Below are 16250 nucleotides of genomic sequence, written 5' to 3'. Positions count from 1 at the left end.
TTAATAAAAGACACCTGGATTCTCACATCTACTTCTGCACTCAATCTGTTGCAATATGCAGTTCAGTTTGCAATATGCAGTTCAGTTTGAAATATACGAAGAAAATCTAGCTTAATACAGATATGAAAGTGGAAAATGAAGGAATATATTTTTAATTAAAATTTTTTTATTTGTATAAATGTATGTGGTACAAATGTAATTTTGTTACATGCATAGGTTGCATAGTGGTGAAGTCAGGGCTTTTAGGGTATCAACCACTCAAATAACGTGTATTGTACCCATTAAGTAATCTCTCATCAGCCATCCCCTTCCCAACCCCCCTCACTCTTCTGAGTCAGTGGAGTAATATTTTAACAGTCCTTTCAGATAGCAATACGGCACCAAAACTTTACAAATGGTAACTTAAAAGTTAAGTAAAAAACCATAACCAATGAACCCTTCATGTCCTATGACAGTAAAATCTATTGTTTTGGACTTAATTAAAATTTAAAACTTCAACCTTCAAAGACATCATCAAGAAAAAAAGATAAACCACAGACTCAGAGAAAACATTTGCAAATCATATATCTGATAAATGACTTCTACTCAGAATATATAAAGAAATGTTACAACCCAATAATAAGGCAATCTAACTCAAAAATGGGCAAAATACTGAATAGATGATTCATCAAAGAAGCAGTTCAAATGGCCAATGGGCACATGAAAAGATGTTCAACATCATTAGTTATCAAAGAAATGCAAACTAAAACCACAATGAGATGCTACTTCATACCTACCAGAATGGCTATAACAAAAAAGGTAGATAATAGCAAATGTTGGTAAGAATGTAGACAGACTACAACCCTCAGGTACTGCAGGTGGGATTGTAAAGTGGTTCAGTCACTTGGAAAACAGCATGGAAGTTTCTGAAAACTGGAAGCATAGAGTTGCCATTTGACCCAGAAATTCCACTCTCAGGTTTATACACAAGATAACTGAAAATGTACGTCCACAAAAAAAAACCTGTACGCAACTGTTCATAGTGGCATTACTCATGGTAGCCAAAAATACAAAGCAACTCAAATGTCTACCAACTGATAAAAAAGATAAATAAAACATGACATATCCATGCAATGGAATTCTATTTAGCATTAAAGAAGACTTAACTACGATAAACACAATGATACAGATGAACTTCAAAAACATTATGCTAAAAAGCCACATGCAAAAACCACAGTGTATGATTCTATTTACATGAAATATCCAGAAAAGGCAAGACTATAGAAACAGAGAGTAGTAGTGCCTGAGGCTAGTAAAGAGCAGTGATTGTAAACTGGCATGAAAATCCTTTTGGGATTTTTCTAAAATTGGATTGAGATGATGGGAAAACTGTGAATTTACTGAAATCACTGAATTGTACACACAAAAAGGGATAAATCTGTGTTAAGTAAATTTACCTCAAGAAAGCTGGTTTACAATACCAACTGGTCTATTTTGTATTTGGACATTTTACCTATACATGATTTTATAGTGGTACGTGTTGATCATTTGGAATATACTGATTCACTAAATTAAACTTCCAAATGTTGACACATTTCATTATACACTAGTAGAAAGTCATAGTCCTTAACTTTATCACTGACCTCATTAGAAAACTTGGCAGACACAAGTTTTCCAAAATTTGAAGTTTTGCTTGAATTCACAAGTTTCATCACTGGTAATAAGTATCGTCAGCTGTTTTCCTTGAAGTGACAGGATAACTGCTCATGCCAAAATCTTAATGAATAGTTTAAGTAAAAATAATGTTCTATGAAAAAAGTGGCTAGAAACATGTTGCCACAAAAACTTGTTCATGAATTCTCATGGAAGCATTATTCAAACAAAAAGCAGAAACAACTGAAATATCCTTCAATTAATAAACAGATATATAAAATGTTATATATGCATACAACAGAATGTTTAGCCTTACAAAGGAATGATGTACTGACACATGTTACAACACGGATGAACCTTGAAAACATTATGCTAAGTGAGAGAAGGCAGACACAAAAGGCCATATATATGACTTTTTAAGTCAATATGAAATGTTCAGAATAGGCAAATCCATAGGGACAGAAAGTAGCTGGTGGTTGTGAGGGGCTAGGAGGAAGAGAGAAGAGGGATTGAGTGAGTGTTCAGAAAGTACAGTTTCTTTTTGGGATAATGTTCTCAAACTATAAAGTGGTAATGATTGCTTAACATAGTGAATATACTAAAACCCACTAAATTGTACACTTTACATAGTCAAAATGGCTAAATGGTTAAATTTTCTTATATGAATTTATCTCAATTTTAAAAAATGCTACTAGATCAGACTGCAATCTAATTGTACAAGTAATTTCTTGAGACAACCATCATATTGTGGTTTTGCATCTTTCCCATTTCATTACACAGAATATTAAAGAGATGTGAATTCAAGAATCAAAATTTAATGCAATTAACATTTTTATTATTTCACCTTCTTAAGTAAAGCTTCTCTATTTTTCTTAAACTATAAGTGTGTGACTGTAAAAAATTATAACGCCCATTAACAAAGTTTGCAGGCACTGCCTTGATTCATGTTGACGGCAGTTTTACCCATGTTTGCTTTTGTGTCAACTCAATGAAAAAGGAAAATGATGTTTTATTATTATGAAAACAGTTGTGATACCATAAAATCCCTAAAAGTCTACCAGAAACTACTGTAGACTGCACTTTGAAACACTGGATCATATATAAACTAGACGTAGTCTCGAGTTTATATAGACGATATATGTTTATTAATGATCTAGTACAAAAGGATATACAGGATACTGTTAACTATAGTGATTATCCGAGCTGAGATAAAACATTCAACAGTAAGTGTAACATGACTGGGCGTGGTGGTGTGTGCCTGTAGTCTGAGCTACGAGGGAGGGTAAGGTGGGAGGATCACTTGAGCTCAGGAGTTTGAGGTTGGTCTGGGCAACACAGTGAGACCCCATCTCTTAAATAAATAAATGTATGTATGTAACATGAAGATTTTTTTTTAAACCTATATATGAAACACTTTAAAACCCTCTTGAAGGACACAAAAATAGACTTAATCAGAGGAAAATATTCAAAATAATGAAGATGTCAGTTCTCTCTACATTAATTTATAAATATAAGGTAGTAGAAATAGAAGTACTAATAGATCTTTTTTCTGCTCAAACTAGACAATCAAATAGTTGGAATGGCTCACGACTATTTGGATCAACTAACGAAACAGGATAAAAAAGATCCAAGCAGGCCAGGCGCAGTGGCTCACTTGGGAGGTCGAGGTGGGTGGATCACAAGGTCAGGAATTTGAGACCAGCCTGACCAACATGGTGAAACTCTGTCTCTACTAAAAATACAAAAATTAGCCGGGCGTGGTGGCACACACACCTGTGGTCCCAGCTACTCAGGAGGCTGAGGCAGGAGAATCGCTTGAACCCGGGAGGCGGAAGTAGTGGTGAGCTGAGATCGCACCACTGCACTCCAGCCTTGGTGACAGAGCGAGATTCTGTAAAAAAAAAAAAAAAAAAAAAAATCCAAGCATAATGGGAAATTTAGAATATAAAAAAGGTGACATCTCAAAGTTGATGAGTAAAGATGAACTTTAAAATAAATGATGTTGCCGTGCGCGGTGGCTCAAGCACTTTGGGAGGCTGAGACGGGCGGATCACGAGGTCAGGCGATCGAGACCATCCTGGCTAACACGGTGAAACCCCGTCTCTACAAAAAAATACAAAAAAACTAGCCGGTGAGGTGGAGGGCACCTGTAGTCCCAGCTACTGGGGAGGCTGAGGCAGGAGAATGGCGTAAATCCGGGAGGCGGAGCTCGCAGTGAGCTGAGATCCGGCCACTGCACTCCAGCCTGGGCGACAGCGAGACTCCATCTCAAAAAAATAAAAAATAAAAAAATAAATAAAATAAATGATGTTGGTAGCCACTGATAAGAGGCAAAATTAGATTCATATCTTACACTGTACCCCAGGACAATTCCATAAAGACTGGAATTTAAAAGTAAAAAATGTGACCACTAAAAGAAAACACTGAGAATTCCTTTATAACCCTGTAGTGACGAAAGTCTTAACTATGACTCAAAATTTAGAAGCTATGAAAAAAAAAAGATTCATAAGTTTAATTTCTTAAAAATCTTCCACATGGCAAAAAAATATAATAAGCCAAGTGAAAAGACTGACAAACCAGGAAAACATACTTTGAACTTATATTACGAAGGGTAATCTCTCTAATGCACAGAGCTGCTACAAATTGAGATGGAAAAGACCAAAACCAAAAGGAAAATGGGTAATGAACAAAAACATACAGACTGCAGTTAAAAAAAAAAAAAAAGTAAATGGTACTTAAGCATAAGAAAAGATACTCAATCTCACTGATAGTATGAGAAAAGCAAATAAAAACTGTGTAGAGATACAAACTACAAAATGAGACTACCTCTATCAGAGAAATGAAGCAATATTTATGAAAATAAATGCATTCACCCTATGACCCAGTAATTTCAATTCTAGGAGTCCATCACAAACACATACACACATGGTTATTCATTGTGTCACTCTTTGTAATGGCAGAAGACTAGAAGCAGCCTAATAGTACAGTAAGGAATGGTAGCCAGTTGTGAAATAGATTTCTGTGTATAGCTATTGTATTAGTTTTCTACTGCTGCTGCCACAAATTACCATAAATTCAGTGGCTTAAAATAACACCTATCATTTGTTATCTCACAGTTCAGTAAGCTAGAAGTCTGACACTTCTCAGAGTCAGAGACTTTTAGTCTCACCAAGCTAAAATCAGATATCGACAAGGGTGTGTGCCCTTCTGGATGCTCTGCGGAACAATCTGCTTCCAATCTCATTCAGGTTGTTGGTAGAATTCAGTTCCATGTGGTTGTTGGACTGAGGTCCTATTTCCTTGCTATTAGCTGGTAGTTTTTCTCAGTGTCTAGAGGCCACTCACATTCCCTTGCTCAACACCCTCCTTTCTCCATCTTCATAGACAGCAAAAGAGGATTGAGTCCTTCTCATGCTCGTATTTCTCTGACTTCTTCTACCTATGTCTCCCACATCATCTTCTACCTCATCTCTCTGACTGACTCTTCTGCCTTCTTCTTCAGCTTTTAAGGGCCTATGTGGTTACATTGGGCTCATCTGCATAATCCAAAATAAACTGTTATGTTAAAGTGAGTTAATTAGCAATCTTAATTCTATTTGCGAAGTCCCTTCGCAGCAGTACCCAGATTATGTGTGAATAAATAACCAGGTGACAAGAACCTTGGAGGGAACATCTTTAGAATTCTGTCTACCATAGATAAAGAAGGGTCTTCTGAATACATTGTTCAACGATAAAAGCAAGGCACAAAAGAATACTATGCTGTTATTATATAACATGCTATGTTTTATGTGAGAAAGTTTATACTGGAGAAAGAAACGCTAGAAAGTTAAATAACAAACAAAAATTTACCACTAGAAGACAAAGGTTGTGGGTTGGAGTTAGACTTCTCAGTATATATAATTTAAAAAAAGTTTGAATGGTAAAAATATATCTATTAGAAAAAACACTGTAAAAATAAATTATATCAGTGCAGGCTAAGGAATTCTTCTTTTATTCAATAGTTTTACTCTCATTTAGTTTGATGCTCTATCACAAATTTGTCCAGTGGGACTTCCTTTGAGCTAAATAAATAAAAAGGGAATGCTTGTCTTTAGAGCAAAAATTCAACTAATAAATGTAGAATGAATGATGGAATTTTAAAAAATCACTATTGAGCAACCATCACAGCAATTGATTCGGTCAAGAATCATCAAGGAATAACAACACTAATAAGAGTTTGAGGAATAAAAGGATATTTATTTACATGGTCTGAAGTATATCCCCAGAAGGTAATAATTATAAGGGAAAATAGTAACTTTGCTGAGTTTTGTGAAATATCCTTGCAGATATCAACCACAATAGGACAAAGAGATATCATATATCTCCTGATATCACACAATGAAAAATCATGGCATTTCTTCTGTGGTGTTTCATGCCAAAAATGTGTAACCTGAATCTAATCATGAGGAAATATAAGACAAACTCAAATGGAAAAACATGTTATAAAATAACTGACCTATGTTCTTCAACAATGCCAATGTCATGGAAACTAAAAAGGCTAAGGAACTGTTCTTGATTAAAAGAGATTAAAAAGGCATAACAAGTATAACAAATTTCTTGTTATAAAGGAATGATACTGGGGCAAATGGTGGAATCTAAATAAATCTGGGTTAAGGGATACAGTTTATTTGTACTTCTCTTGCAACTTTTCTGTAACGCTGCAATTATATTTTGTCAAACAAAAAGAAGGGGAGAGGAGGGAAGGGAAGGAAGGTAAAACCAAAATGAAACAAAAAGAACTGATCCAGGACAGTGAGACGATTATGGCTGCTAGAACAAGTTGGTAGAGAGTAGTGAAAAATAAGGCTGGACAGCAGTGTAGCGGGGACCATGAAAGCCTTTCAAGTCATTCAACATTTACTCATTCAACTAAACATTTATAAATGCTTACTATGTGTCAGGAACTGGCATGAACCAGTTGTTGTGGAAAAGAATGCTAACTGCCTACTAACATCCATTCTTTCTTTCTTCCTTAAATACAGATTTCCCAAGCCCTATCTGGGCACGTGATAATCTATCTAAACTTTACTTCTCAGCTTCTTTTGCATCTATAAATGGCTGCATAAGTAGCTCTGAATAATGAAATGTGAACATAGGTGATGAGTGACACTTTCAAGTGATGCCTAACATTATGGGCTCTCTTGTCCTTTTTACTGTCCTGCAAGCTAAGATGGTTATCAAGAAATTGAGACCTGGAGCAGTGATTTTGAAAGTATGTATTACTTTCACGGTAAAAGTGGTAAAAAAAAAAAAAAAAAAAAAAAAAAAAGGTGGTAAAAGTTCCAAAGCACAGTGGAAGCACAAAGAAAGGAGCAATTAAATGGTTCCATAGGAAAAAAGGTTTCATAGAGGAGGGAATGCTTGAGATGAACACAAAGAACTGAGCAAACACAATTTAAAAAAATGATATATTTAAGGAATAGTAATTGTTTCTATTTAAGCTGGAATATGCAAAATATTTAAGCTGGAAAATATGCAAAAATAGCTTTTAAGACTTTTTAGAGTCATGTGTATATAGGGGCATACATGTACATATATATTTGATAAAATAAAAGTAATTTAAGAGATTTGGTACTGATATAAGAATAAACACATTAATGAATAAAAAGAGAGACTAAAAAATTAAATCCAAATACATTAAGATGTGAGTATATACAGTTGTCTCTCAGAAGCTGTGGGGAATTAGTTCCAGCAACCCCCTGCAGATACCAAACTGCAGATGCTGAAGTCCCTTATATAAAATGGCACAGTATTTGCATATTATTTAGACATATCTGCACATCCTTCCATATACTTTATATCTAGATTACTTACAATGCCTAATACAATGCCTATACATCATTTCATTTCTGTGGATTCACTCAATGGACAGCAAATTCAAGTTTGCTTTTTGGAACTTTGTGGAATTTCTTTTTCTAAGTATTTTGGATTCATTGTTGGTTGAACCCATGGATGTGCTGGACCAACTGTACTATAAAAATGGTATTTCAAACCAGTGAAAAAGAAATATATCATTAAACAGTGGGCAGACAACTGATATACTATTATACTATTAAAGAAAAAAAGCATGATCCCTTGGTGCCTTGGTCCATAACTCGATCTTGAGACTAAAATAAATTCAAGAATGATTAAATATTTTTGTAGGAAAAAAATGAAATAATAAACAAACTAGGCCAGGTGTGGTGGCTCATGCCTGTAATCCCAGCACTATGGGAGGCTGGGGCACGAGAATCACGTGAGCCCAGGAATTTGAGACCAGACTGGGCAACATGGTGAGACCCTATCTCTACAAAAAATGAAAAAACATTTAGCTAGGCATGATAGATGTGTGTGTGGTCCCAGCCACCCAGGAGGCTAAGATGGGAGGACTGCTTGAGCCCAAGAGGTTGAGGCTGCAGTGATATGTCAATCACACTGCTGCACTTCAGGTTGGGCAACAGAGCGAGACCTAGTCTTAAAAAAAGAAAGAAAGAAAGAAAGAAAGAAAATGTACTGGAAAAAAGGTATAAATTGACAGGTATGGTGGCTCACACCACCCAGTACTTCGGGAGGTTGAGGTAGGTGGACTGCTTGAGCCCAGGAGTTTGAGACCAGCCTGGGCACCATGGTGAAACCCCATCTCTACAGAAAAATACAATAAAGTTAGCTAGGCATGGTGGTGCACTACTCGGGACACTGAGGTGGGAGGGTCACTTGAGCCTGGCTAGGTTGTGAGGCTGCAGTGAGCCGTCATCGTACCACTGCACTCCAGCTTAGGTAACAAGAGTGAGATCCTGTCTCAAAAAGAAGAAAGAAACAAGAAAGGAATGGAAAAAAGTAAAAAAAAAAAAAAAAAAAAAATGTAAATAATTTATCTAAGGACAAAAAACCCCAGTAGCATAAAAAATTTAAAGAAATTAAAATGAGTAATAAATAAATCTACTATAAACAAAGTAACAACATAATTCCACTCAGAATATCCTGAAAACAGAGGAGGAATATATGTGTAATATGTATGTGTATAAAATATATATAATCATTTATATATAAATGATTTATATATAAATGATTTTATAGGGACACTGTATTTCTGGAATACCACCAAAAAACTGGTAACAGTATCTCTGGGAAGAAGGGCTAGGGAAGAGGTCTACTTTATAATGTATATAATTTTAAATTATGTTTATGTGACTTTCTCAACTGAAAAAACTTTAGTTCGAAATTTTAAAAAATTATGCTGATAAAACAGAACTAGACCAAGAATGTCATTAATCCTGATTGACACCATCGCCTGTATCAAACCATACTGGCACAAGAAGATTGGCAGTCATTTTTTTTCTTAAGAAATTAAGTAAATAATCAACTAACTTAAAAAAAACCAAGGGGGGAAGGAAAAAAAAATACCTCAACTCACGGTTCGTCCATCCTAGTTTCATAATATGGCCTTATTCTATGTTATCTCAAATATTCCCAGATAATAACATCTTCTCTCACAGATACTCCTCTAATTATAAATCACACAAACATTATTTTCCTCTACTAAACTCTAACATTAAAGTTGTTTTCATTAAAATTTTCATTAAAAATTATTCTGTAGGCAGAAGAGAGGACTTGAAATGTTCCCAACACACAGAAATGATGCTCAAGGTGATATGTTCCCCAAATACCCTGACTTGATCATTATACATTTTATTCATGTAACAAATACTCACATGTACCCCTAAAATATGTAAAATATGTCAATTTAAAAATTACTTCATTCTGAATGGATATAATAGAAACCCCTGACCAAAAGGAACACAAAGCAAAATAAGTATTTTTCCTATCTCTGTATCCAATCTGTCTAGTTCCTCTTCATAGAAATAATCACTGCTATCAGTATACTCCCAGATATTTTATATGTGTGTATATGTCTGTGTGTGACTGCAGATACTAAAATTTTTAAAAACATATACAAATAGCAGCTTTCTATACAGTGTTTAGCTCTTGTACTTTTTTTTCTCTTTCTTTTTTTGAGACAGAGTCTCACTCTGTCACCCAGGCTGGAGTGCAGTGGCACAATCTCGGCTCACTGCAACCTCTGCCTCCCGGGTTCAAGTGATTCTCCTGTCTCAGCCTCCCGAGTAGCTGGGATTACAGGCACCCACTACCACACCTGGCTAATTTTTTTTTGTATTTTTAGTAGAGATAGGGTTTCACCATGTTGGCCAGGCTGGTCTCGAACTCCTGACCTCAGGTGATTCACCTGCCTCAGCCTCCCAAAGTGCTGGGATTACAAGCTTGAGCTACCGCGCCTGGCCAGCTATCATTGATAACAAGTCCAGTCACATCTAATCATTCTAAATTTTTGTAAAGGTATAAATATGATTATTGCCTAGGTACCTGATAAACTTATTTCATAAATATATCCACATAAATATTGTATGATATACCTCAGACAACTGATCTGAAAATTACTTTTTTAATTTAAAAAACAGATTATAACTTACCAAATCCGTTTCTTTTTTCCTTCTTTTCTTTCTTTCTGTTTTTGGCACCTGACAGGGGGACAGGAGAAATACAGAAATTGTGATAACAAAGACTAACATACTTTCTTACTTCATTGCAAATGTTGAGGTACTTGCTCAACAGGTAACACAATAGTTATTTCTTTATTCTCCAAGAGGTACTGTGCAGTGCTAATAAGCAAATGTGAGAAAAAATTTAAAATCTGATAAAACATAATTGCCAATAACAGCAACAGAACGGAAGGACACTTTAGAGATTATTCTTTTTTAAACCTCAGTTCTGCCCAGAAGCCACCACCATATTAATTTAAATGATTATTTTATTTTATAAATAAATTATTTTATTATTTAATCATTAATTAATTGATCATTAATTGATTTTTTTTTTGAGACGGAGTCTTGCTCTGTCGCCCAGCTTGGAGTGCAATGGTGCAGTCTAGGCTCTCTGCTTCCCAGATTCAGGTGATTCTCCTGCCTCAGCCTCCCGAGTAGCTGGGATTACAGGCACACACTACCACACCTGGCTATTTTTATATTTTTTGTAGAGACGGGGTTTCACCATGTTGGCCCGGCTGGTCTCAAACCCCTGACCTCGTGATCCACCTGCTCGGCCTCCCAAAGTGCTGGGATTACAAGCTTGAGCCACCACGCCCAGCTGATTTTTTTCTTTTCGTTTTTTTTTTTTGAGACGGAGTCTCGCTCTGTTGCCCAGGCTGGAGGGCAGTGGTGCAATCTTGGCTCACCACAACCTCTGCCTCCCGAGTTGAAGCAATTCTCCTGCCTCAGTCTCCCGAGTAGCTGGGACTACAGGTGCGCACCACCACACCTGGCTAATTTTTGTATTTTTAGTAGAGATAGGGTTTCACTATGTTGGCCAGTCTGATCTTGAACTCCTGACCTTGTGATCCCCCCGCCTCAGCCTCCCAAAATGCTGGGATTACAGGCGTGAGCCACTGCACTCAGCCGATTGTTTTAAAGATTTTACTTCCCATATTTTAGCTCTAGAAAACTACCATGGAGCTAAATATATATACAAAAAGGTAACCTTTGGGACATGGAAAAACTCTTTTACATATGACATTTCCTGATAACCATAGTACAGAACAATCTTTTTTTTTTTTTTTTTTTCTGAGACAGAGTCTCGCCTTGTCACCCAGGCTGAAGTCCAGTGACACGATCGTGGCTCACTGCAACCTCCACCTCCCGGGTTCAAGCGACTCTTCTGCCTCAGCCTCCTGAGTAGCCGGAACCACAGGTGTCTGCCACCACGCTTGGCTAATTTTTGTAGTTTTCAGTAGAGACGGGGTTTTACCATGTTGGCCAGGCTGATCTTGAACTCCCAATCTCGTGATCCACCCATCTAGGCCTCCCAAAGCGCTGGGATTACAGGCGTGAGCCACTGTGCCCAGCCAGTACAGAACAATCTAAACCCAACCTTTTAACTTAAAAACAAAGGCAGTACAAGCCTAGTAAGACTCTTCTTCAGTATAAAATAAATACCTTAACCTAGATCTGGAACTGAAGAACTTTCCAGAACTTTTTTATATCTGACAACTTCAAAAATGGGATTGAAGAGGTTTTGGAAATCTAAATACATATAAGGTAGAATAACTAAAAATAAAATGGAATATAATATAAAATATTGATGGTATTCTTGATGCGAACAGGTATCTAATTATTTCATCTGGGGTACTGAAAAGAAACACATTGATAACTTTATCTAAGCCTGATGTCTCTTCTGTAATATGGATTTTATAAAAATTATTTAATAAGGCTGAAGCAAGAATTAAATAAAATATACAACACCGAGTACAATTCTCATGCTATAATAGGCACTCAAAATAAAAAGGTTATTATTATTATATAGACTTCCCAAAACACATATTTTCCTAAAACTTAATTCAAGAATAAATATAATTTGTAGGTTTTTATAAAGAGGCCACTGGGTAATACAATGAATCACATCTTTAACTATAATTTTTCAAAAGTAAATTCAGATACTGATCTTTTTTTTTTTTTTTTTTTTTTTGAGACAGAGTCTCGCTTTGCCACCCAGGGTGGAGTGCAGTGGCGTGACCTTGGCTAACTACAACCTCTGCCTCCTGGGTTCAAGTGATTATCCTGCTTCAGCCTCCTGAGTAGCTGAAATTACAGGCGCCTGCCATCATGCCCAGCTAATTTTTGTGTATTTACTAGAGACGGGTTTTTGCCATGTTGGCCAGGCTGGTCTCGAGCTCCTAACTTCAAGTTATCTGCCCACCAAGGCCTCCCAAAGTGCTAGGATTACAGGCACGAGCCAGCGCCCCACCCCGATCCCTATTAAAGCTAAGAGTATAATCTTGAGGGCAGAACACTATATTTTAACTCAGTGAACAATGTATTGATTGCAGATGGTTTAGAAAATATGGTCTGATAAATTGTAAGACAGAATTAAGTTTGGAGGATCTAAAGTGGCGCTAAGCTGACATGTTCCCTGTAATGTTTTTCTCAAATACAAGAGGTCCCAAATGCTCTTAAAAAGAATTCATAATTAAATCCTTTTAGTGATCAAAATATATCACATTTACCTTTGTAGCTGTGTAATCTGAAGTCTTGAATTCATTCATATATTCATCTAAAAACACTTTAAAAGTGTTGACCCAAACTCTCACTGGAGATTCACCCAGTAAATCCCGCTGCTCCAGCCTCATTGTCTTTTCCAGAATCTGTTCAAATAGTGCATAGAGGTCTTTATACCGTATGCTTTTCCCATCATCCATCTATAAGCAATAAGAAAAGAAACGTATGGTTTTATAAAGAAACTCTTTAAATATAGAGGAACGGTTACACTTGTAATGGGGTAGTATTTAGAATAAAGATGAGGATCCTGATACAATTTCTAATGAGCATGCCCATGAGATCCTGTGGCATTTGTAAACTCCCATTCTAGTATGGGATGAATGCAGAATAAAACATGTTAAATTTTAGTAAAAAACCGAACTGTAATAATTTGAGGAAGTCTCGAGAATTTCTCTTCTAAATGTGACTTTTTAATTTTATGTAGCTATAAAGCTTATTTGCATCCCTCTTAATTACTTACCTCCCCAGAAATGAACCTTGTTTAGATGGTTCTACTCTAAAATTGAAAGAATGAATACTTGAATTGTTGCCTAAGGATATATTAAGTAACCAATTTATTTTTCCAAAGAAGAGTGACATGCCCAGAGTAACATCATATTATTTGCAAGAAACTGAAATAGAATTTCTTTTATTTAAATAAGATCCGGAATTTTTTTTTTTTTTTTTCTTTTTTTTGAGACAGAGTCTTGCTCTGTCACCCAGGTTGGAGTCCAGTGGCATGATCTTGGCTCACTGTAACCTCCACCTCAAGCCACTGAATAGATTCAATCCATTCTCCTGCCTCAGCCTCCCCAGTAGCTGGGATTACAGGTGTACACCACCATACCCAGCTAATTTTTGTATTTTCAGTAGAGACGGGGTTTCACCATATTGCCCAGGCTGGTCTCAAACTCCTGACCTCATGATCCACCCGCCTCAGACACCCAAAGTGCTGGGATTACAGGCTTGAGCCACTGTGCCCAGCCAAGTAGAGTATAAATTTAGAAGTTTTCCTGATTTTTCTCTTCACAGTGAATATATTGAACAATGAAAAGCCAATAAAATATGAATTATTTTACAGAATATGATAATTCGTAAACACGAATGCTTCTCTAGACCAAAGCATTAATTGCACACACCAAAAATAAATGTTCTAAAACATGACCAATATCATGTGAAAGTATAAGGTAAATATCAAAGTGATATAAACTGATAAGTAGAAATCAGTGACCATAAACTAACTGCCCTAATTCCATTAAAAGAAAACATATAATGCATTCCTCACACAGGAAAATTAGACATTATAGCCTAGCAATACAGCTAAAAGGATTATGAAAAGTCACAGGGAAAAACAGAATCATACCCAGGACATCTGAAGTCAGTATCTTAAAAGACGGAAAAAAAACAGCTGTAAGGTGGGAAAAAGCTACTCAAGGAAATTCAAGTAAGCTTTTAATCTGAAACCATTCAGTACATTTTTCCTTGTCTATCCCTAAAACAAAAACAAGGAACTGGAGAAATCTCTTGTGAATCATGGCTTTTGTATTATCTTCCACAGCACTGTCAAATTTTTCATATGCTGAACTACTAAATATCTCCTAACATAGTCCAACTCACCGCCAATGCAGATGAATAAAAGCTGAAGATATTCTGCCGAAATTCCTTCAGGGCTTTTTTAAATACAACATCCACTAGTGTATCCTTCTTGCTGTCTTCATTATCTAGGTCATTCATCTGGGAACCACAAAACCAGTTTTGGTACACAATCAACTAATTGAAAAGAAGTAAATACAACAGTAGCCATGTATTGTCTCTTCCACAATGACTGTCCTCAAAGTGCAAGTCACAGGCTATTATAGGACTCAGGTAAAAGTATGACTAGATAGTCAAACTATAATTACTACTCCATGATTTCTAAGGTCCCTTCTAACATTGTATGATTCTATAGTTCTGTTACAAGAAAACTCTCACGTGCAACAAGTTGCACCTTCCCATATGAACTGGGACAATTTTAGTAAAATTAAAGTCACTACTAAAGCCTACAACCTTAAATCCTGTCTACCCAGTCTGACTAATGCATATCCTATTATTTGCACCTTTCTGGTAAAGAACAGACCATCTAAAGCATGGAAGCCTATGCAATTTTGATATCTAGAGGATATATCCTGATATACACAAGTATTTCATAGACAGAGCTGCTAAGGGGTCTAACTTGGCAAATAAAGTGTACCTTTTTCAGAAGAAATTCATCCATGCTTTTTAAATCACTGACACTTGCTATGATCTGGACAGAGTCATTTTGCCAATGCATAGAATCCAAAGCCACGTTGCTAATCTTCACACTTCGCTTGCGCTTAGCCTTTGGAGAAGGTTCTTTGTTCTCTTTGAACTCCTTCCGGCAACTGCCAGACAGTTCTGGGCTCAAAGGAGGTGTTGGGTGATATTGAGCTAATTCTACAATTCAAGATGGAAGACCCGAAAGGACACATTTAGTAAATATATTGATAATCTTCACATCCTTCTTTTTAAGGTTCCTTTAGTAAGTCACTGAAGGAAACATGCAAATATATGAAAAGCAAAGTAACATTAATGTTTGAAGTCAGGCAGCTACGCAATAAATCCAGATGGCACATTTGTACAGAAAATGTATTTAAAAATTACCATTTTTCGAAGGGAAATGATATCCTATCTCCCAAGAAGCTGAGGTCTGATATTAAAAACCTGGATAGAAATGCTTTGCAGGACACCAAGTTAGATCCCAAAGACCTCAGTCCCAAAGAAAAGAAGAGAATATACAACCATACTAGCATATTAAATACTCACTGTTAACAAAGTCATAGCTTTGCTACACGTTTGAAACAACATGTGTAGCTATATACAAGTCCAACAAACTAGTGGAGTTTGATAATTATTATTATTTCTTTACTACAGTCTAAAGTCCTGAATACTTCTGTGATAACATTTGGTGATTGCTGGCAACCTGTTAGGGAGTCAAGTAACTCAACTGGCTTACTTCTGCTTGGGTCTCTTCAGCATTTAGGATTTTCTTAAACATCCCCCACATAACTGTCAATTTATTTTCTCTATAATTTTTCTCTGCAAATGTTTACAACAGAGAAATTAGATTCCATGTAGCCCATTACAATTTAGAACTAGACCAGATTTGCCAAAGTCCTATCTGGAGCTTGATGAGAATGTTGGCCTCCTCTCATTTCACATGCTTGTCTTCCCAACGTGTATGCTCTTTACCTTCTGTCCAATGGTATATCCTGATTCCATCTAAACTAACTTTACCAATAAAGGAAAAAAGTAGCCTCCTACATGCTAAATACCACCTCAGGCAGGAATTGAGACAAACCCAATCTCAACTATGACATGAGAGTCAAGAATATAAAGATATAGGATATAACTATATTCAAACATATATCAACTGATTTTAATTCTGTTATACAGCTTAGATATATTAAGTATCTAATTATTTTATTTAGCAAAGTC

The 16250-nt window shown here is 36.1% G+C and overlaps 1 protein-coding gene across 12 annotated transcripts in view; it reads right to left on the bottom strand.

The window, feature by feature from the left end:
- MYO9A (myosin IXA) overlaps positions 1–16250 on the bottom strand; it is a 301131-nt gene that overhangs the window by 53352 nt on the left and 231529 nt on the right. For all 12 annotated transcript variants that reach the window (XM_031669215.1, XM_021941798.1, XM_031669218.1 and 9 more), the window contains 4 exons: positions 14986–15209; positions 14373–14489; positions 12725–12916; positions 10140–10187 (listed from right to left, as the gene is read on the bottom strand). In XM_031669215.1, the coding sequence (XP_031525075.1) occupies positions 10140–10187; positions 12725–12916; positions 14373–14489; positions 14986–15209 (581 nt within the window). The remainder of the gene's footprint in view (positions 1–10139; positions 10188–12724; positions 12917–14372; positions 14490–14985; positions 15210–16250) is intronic.

Source organism: Papio anubis, chromosome 7 (genome assembly GCF_008728515.1).
Source record: "Papio anubis isolate 15944 chromosome 7, Panubis1.0, whole genome shotgun sequence".
Lineage (NCBI taxonomy): Eukaryota > Metazoa > Chordata > Mammalia > Primates > Cercopithecidae > Papio > Papio anubis.
This window is presented reverse-complemented; position numbering and strand designations above follow the sequence as displayed.